We start from the raw sequence: 6,519 nt of genomic DNA, 5'->3' as shown, positions 1-6,519 counted from the left end.
AGTTTGTCTTCTGTCAGCTGGCATCACTTTTTTTCTAATAAGTTGCAAAACAGGAGCTCAGAAATGACTTGTTGGGGGCTTTTGGTTAACTTGTGTTAAATGGGGTGCTTCTCAATATTGCAGACCCATTTCAGTGTCTGATAACAGAAATAGGGGGGAAATATGCAAATAAAAAAAAAGCTTTATTGGGAATTCAGCAGTTTTAAAATGCTCTATATGAGCAGCACAGAAGCAACCGGATGTAAAAGGCTGACAATGGCTGTCACCAGGAAAAAATGCAAATAGGATGCAATGGCAAAATGGATATGCTAATTATTGCACAGCATCATTCCAGAGGCTTTTGCTACTTTCCATTTAAAGTTGGCAACACTCAGTGTTACAAATGAAGCTCCCTTTTAACATGAAGGAAAAGCCTTGACTTCACTTTGAAGTCCTTCTGACATTTTGGGTTGAATAGTTTTTGTAAAATTCCCATATAAACTTTACCTGAATGTATTTTATCTATAGGAAGCTTAAACGCAGCTTTAAATTAAAAACAGTAGATTTCACTGGTCATCTTGGCTATTGTAGGCTGTCAGCTCTCAACAACCCTCACAACCTCGGTTTCCTCTTTCATCAACAGGGTCTATCTACCTGGCTAGTACTTGCCGGATATCTTTTTTTCCTGTTAGCACAGTATTAGTAAACCTTGCTCTCAAATAGGGGTTGTGGTCCAATATCCTACAGGATGAGGTTTTTTTTTTTCTTTGCAAGAGCGGTGAATAAAATGATTTTTTCAGTTTCCTTTGGTGATGCTTGTGTGAGGCGAATAGAAAATCAGCATGAAGAAGAACATTGTTTGTCTTTTCATTGATTTTTGGGTTTGTTTCTTTTTTTAATAGCTTTATTTGTGTAAAACTGAATGTTTTTACCCAGAGGTGGAAAAATGTTGGCTTCTTCGATGTTCAGTAATTCTGCAGTAATTTTCCAAACCCAATATTTGGAATTCAAATGGTGCTCTAATCATTGTTTTCCTTCCATGTAAATAAAGTTATTTTCCATCTGTTATTAACTGTAGTGCTGAAAGCTTTCAGTCTGCAGTAAATAAAAATTTTATGATTTGTAGCCCAAAGCTTTTGGTTTTAACAGTGTTTCTGTTTGTTCTTTGATAATATTTATTAGTGCAAAATTACACCTCAGTTTTTTTTATCTCAGGAAATCAGTTTTTTGAAGAAGCCTTCTACTGAACCATAAGAGCCTATTTTATTTAGGTAAAAACATACATTGCATGATCAGTCTTTTTATTTGCCTCCAGCTGAAACATATGATGGGTATTAAATAATCATAAATAACCCACGTTTATTTACCTAGTCTTAAATAAATAAATGCATCTGGATAAATGCATCCTTATTGTCCATGTATCATTGGAGATGAGATGAGATGTAGCTAACCACAAGTACCTTTTATTTTTATAAATCAAGTTTTAAGTCCCCTGCCAAATGCAGCCTTTTGCATATCAGTTGATGAAATAAGAATACAAACCAAGCTTTGGTATAGTGATGCGAATAATGTGTCATTTCTTTTCCCCCAATGTTGCTTCATTTCTTTCAGCTTCCATAAATTGGATTAGTCTGGGATCTGAGGAATTGAAAGTGGGAAGCTCTTGAAAAGTCTTTCTAAACAGAAAACTTGCCAGTCTGGCTGTTTCTGTACCACATATATCAAAGTCTATGCTGTGCTGTCAAAATACGGATTTCATTTTCGGCAGGCTCTCATCTCCAACACAGCCAGTGGATCTAATTTTTCCCCATCTGACTCCTTAGCTTATTTTCTTTGAGAATTTGTTGCATGTTTACTGTATTTCTAAGGTTTTAATGTTTTAAGATTTCACTTGGGTTTGTTTGCCTTCATCTTAGAATAAATGTTTATTTATTTCAATGTCATTTCACATTTGAACAATTCTTGATGTTTCTTAGCTCCAGTGTTAACTCACTTAGATGCCTTAATGTTGAGTCACTCTTGGTATTGTAAGAGATTTAATGGATTTGCTATTTTTACTCTGTTTGGCAATCACTAAAGCATTAAAAACTTTTAGTCTTGAGAGATTTAAAAAAATATATATTTTCTTCAAAAATTGACCTTATCGAGAAGAAGAGCTTTCAGCTCTCCTCTTACAACTTCCACTTTCCCTTTGTAGGCAGGAGTGCATCAGTAACAGGATTAGTCTGTATTACAGGTGCAGTTCACAAACATGCAAATCTGTTATGCTCATACATAATTAACATTAATTAATTTCCCTTGTGTTGCACGGATGAAATGCCTGCTTAAATCCACGATAATGCTATGTGAATGTGACTGACTTTACTGTCATTATGATTGTTGGCAGCTGGCATCGGGCATCTACAGCTTTGCATGTTCCCTGTGGAGTCATCACACCGACTGCTTCCTGCAGCAAGTCTGTGCCAGAGATGAGGCTGCAGCGCTCAACTCGTTGGAGAGGACTCTGCTCTCGCTTAAAGGTAACTGCTCCAAACCACAAACACGACCAAATGCAGTTCTTTGAAAATTTGTTTTTGTATTTTTGTTTCAAACAAACATAAAGGAATAAAGATGATCCAAGCTCACTTTACCCTAAGTAAAAATGGTAAATTATCCCCTTGTTGAATCTGGAATTAATTGTTTTAAGCAACTTTTCCCCTTTTTAGATCAGTTTCACAAGCCACACCCGTAGCTGATCCAGCATAAAATCTCAGATAAAGAAAATTATATCAGACGTTGTTCATCTTGGTTATGTCTGTCACATTAAGCAATAAATCACATAATAAATTAAGACAAGCTCAATTATTAATATGTATGATTGATCACTTTTCTCTTTTTCTACTAAAACCTGGATGACAAAAGTCTTCGATCTGGTGGTGCAAAGACAATTTTGTTTACAGAGCCTCCATAGTTTATTTGGTGGTGTCAGTGTGATGTTCTGGGGCTTCTTTGCTTCTTCTCTTCCAGCCAGCTTGTTGTAATTGATCGGACAATGAATGGTCCACCGCACGCCAGCGTGTCCACCTCCGAATGGTTTATAACAGTCTTTTTCATTTCCAGTCCTCAGGGACCACAGCCCTGCATGTTTTAGCTGATTCCCTTCTGCCGCACACCCGACTTGAATCAGTGGGTGATTAACAGGCTTCAGCAGCATTTGATGCCTGCAGAGAACGTCATGCAATCATTTGAATCAGGTGTTCTGGAACAGAGCCACATGTGAAATATGCAAGGCGGTGGTCCCTGAGGACTGGAATTAAGAAACACTGGATTAGAATAACACACTAAACTGTGGCATGACTTTAAACAGGCTGTTGTTGCTCGAAAACTGTCCAGTGTGGCTGAATTAACACAATTCAGCTACTCAAACTTTTGATAATGGCTATTACTGTCATGGGTTAGGGTAGGAGGACAAATACTTTTCCATCTACAGTCGAGTTGGTTCGAATTGCTGCTTTTAATTTGCATCCTATATTTACTCGGGTTAATATTGAGTTGCTTTCAATCATTTAATCATCATGGTACAGTGAAAACGGAAATCTGTAAGGTGTTAAATTCTTTTTTTTTTTTTTGAAGTGTGATCTCGAAAACGTTGCAGTAATATATTGACGAACAATAAAATAGAATTTTGAGTCACTGAGCCACGTGTATCATGTAATTTTATTTACGTTAATTAAACTAACTACTGAGTATAATTGTCAAGAAAAGTTGTGAAATTAGTTACATAATGTATTTAGCTAGTTTTTGAAACACTATGTAAGAGGTGATGTTTGCTGACCTAATTTATAATTGTCGATGATGCTGCATACTGATTTAGTTTTTTTGTCCACCTCTTTCAGTACTTCGCAAACTGACAGTCCATGGATTTCAGGATCCCCAACAGAATATGGAAGTAATGGTGAGCTGCGAGTGATTTCAGTCTGTATGCTTTAGAACCTCTCATTTTTCTGAAGCTTGCACTTTCTGTAAGTGTTCTGAGTTAAAAATAGCTCCAATCAAACTGTGCAAAATATGGATGGGTTATGATAATTGAAAGTGCCTATAGCCTTGTTTTGGCTTAAATAGTCAGGCGTTTGGTTTTTGCTCTTCTCCCACTCCCAGTGGGAAGAAAGTTCCACTCCATTAAACTGTTAATTCATTTTAGTTTAAATCTGGTTTAAAATAATCCTCAGAATGTGCTTCAGTTTTCCTCAGAGCTGTGAGTTAATTAATTTGTCAGAGAATATAGCTGTCCTTTCAGCTCCAACTCCAAATTTGCCTTTTCGTTTTTGTTTCTGTGATTGAAAAATTGCAGCCACAATGATTAGTATTTACTGAAAGAGGCAAGTAATTGTAAGAGACTTTTTACTTTAGGTTTTACGTGTACTGTGACATACACTGTGAAGTTGTTATAAAATCGAAATCTCAAAGATTTTACCTGAGGCTTAATTTAATTTAAAACGAGCAATTCTAAGTAGCCTATGGAGTCATCTGTCATGTGAAGGACAAAAAGGAAACAAATAAAAAAAAATAAAAATCAGAGATACTCAGTCATTAAATATTGATAAAAACCTATTGCACTTAGAGTAAAATACTGACCTGAACAGATGATCAACATCTAACTGCTGGAGATATTTTCTATCAGACTCTTCTCAGCTGGCATTTAAGAAACGGATGTATCTGGTCTCTTGAAAACTTGGAGTCTCTCCTTGTCTTGTTCTCCCAAGCGTTTTCCTCTCAAAATTGACATTAGAAATGAAACCTTATACTTTGTTTGGCTGAAATTTTGAGTTTTGAAGTTTGCAGAAACACTTCATTTAAACCAATAATTAATACAATCCTCGATTACGTGTAATTAATCTGATTAACCAAGAATATTCTTCTTTCTTTCTTTCTTTCCAAATATTTCTTGTTGCTGTTTTATATTACCTTAGTTTTATTTTTCTTTTTTTGGTGGAGCATTTTTCACAGGAGCTTGTTCAAGCATTTCTGAAGATGAATCATGTTTCCAGGAGAAGAAATAATTATGGCTATCTTGGTGTGTCCTGTGATTTTCTGTGGAACACAATAACTACTAACTAGTTATCCCCCTCACACATACACAGCCCTCCATTTATTGTACAGTATTGATTTGTTTAGTGTGCGGCGCGCTCAAATTGAAGTCTTCTAAACTACAAGCAGTGCAACCATCAGCTTTTGTTTGTCACTGCTTCCTTGAACTGCCTGCTGTTTCACATCCCTCTGGCAGTAGTTTGTAGCATTTACTCTCGAGACTCGAGTATTAAGCTGTTCGTAAGAAGACTCTTCACACATGACATAATCATTTCAGACAACCGAAGGCTGTTTTCCAATCACAGTAGTAAATGCATTGATAGAAAACCACACGGCGGAAACAAAATTACTCTGCAAATAATCAGACAGTTTTAACGCAAGCTAAAACGGTAAAGCACTAGGACAAGTTCTTTTTAAGTCTGTTAAATGAGTTCCCTATGGTTGATTTTTTTAAACAAGCACCAAAATATTGAAGCAAAAATATATCAAGCAAAAAACACTTTGGTTTCTATGCTTCGCCCTTAAACAGGCATGTTAATTAAAGCTAAGCCTCTGTAGTTAATCACATTTTCTTAATTTAATTTTCTTCTCCAAAAAACCCAAAAACACTAATCAACAAAAACAAGATTATTAAAACAATTTTGCTGCTCTTAATTTGTCCAACTGCCTTAAATTTTGTGCAATAATATTCTTTGTGATTTCACCTCTGACCAAATTGTCATTATTTTTCATAATATTGCAGTCCTTATTAAAAGCCTAAAAATGGGAACTATAGAAGCATATATTTGCAATAACACCATAGTTGTTTATATTCAGTTTTTGCAATCTGTACCATGTTTTACTATTAATTTTCTTACTGTTTTTCATTCTATCTGGATCTTAGTGCTTTACCATTGCAGGTGTTAGCTTAGCATCAATTCTTTGTTCTCATCACTATAAGCACCAGTCCCAACACTGATAACTTGCCTCAAACTCAATCGAGGAACATCATGGAGAACCATGAACAAATCCAAGTTTTACTCTGATTGAATTTTACTTCAGAGTGAGTTTCACTTTTAACCTGCACAATTTTCTGTCTGATGGTTTCTACGTTGTTTCTTTGACTCATGGAAAATCCCAGCAGAATCATAACTAATGGCTGTTGTAATCTCTGCTTTCTATCATCTCCCACCAAGTCATTTGTGCCGTAGTTGTGATCCTTCCTCTCCTACACTAACAGTGTTAAGACCTTTAGTTGCTGGCTGAAATGGGGGTTCGGGATGTGTGATTAATGACACTGCTATTGACCTCGTGGCTGAACATTAATGCCGAATTAAAGAGAGAGTCCCGCCATCTATCATCTAATTTCTCATGCTAACCTGCTACAACAGCAGGCTACATAAAATTGATTCTCTTTCTTACTGTGAAGCTCAGATTTTATTTATATTCATAGGCAGAGAAGTAATTGTGCACGCACGCACGCACGCACGCACG

The 6,519-nt window shown here is 36.1% G+C and overlaps 1 protein-coding gene across 2 annotated transcripts in view; it reads left to right on the top strand.

The window, feature by feature from the left end:
* The window catches only part of ipo11 (importin 11), a 114,865-nt gene that overhangs the window by 19,453 nt on the left and 88,893 nt on the right, over positions 1–6,519 (top strand). For both annotated transcript variants that reach the window (XM_008418338.1, XM_008418339.1), the window contains 2 exons: positions 2,366–2,498; positions 3,855–3,913. In XM_008418338.1, the coding sequence (XP_008416560.1) occupies positions 2,366–2,498; positions 3,855–3,913 (192 nt within the window). The remainder of the gene's footprint in view (positions 1–2,365; positions 2,499–3,854; positions 3,914–6,519) is intronic.

The sequence above is a fragment of the Poecilia reticulata genome, linkage group LG9 (assembly GCF_000633615.1).
Source record: "Poecilia reticulata strain Guanapo linkage group LG9, Guppy_female_1.0+MT, whole genome shotgun sequence".
NCBI classification, from domain to species: Eukaryota; Metazoa; Chordata; class Actinopteri; order Cyprinodontiformes; family Poeciliidae; genus Poecilia; species Poecilia reticulata.
The sequence above is the reverse complement of the archived record's forward strand: the minus strand, read 5'-3'. Positions and strand labels throughout refer to the sequence as shown.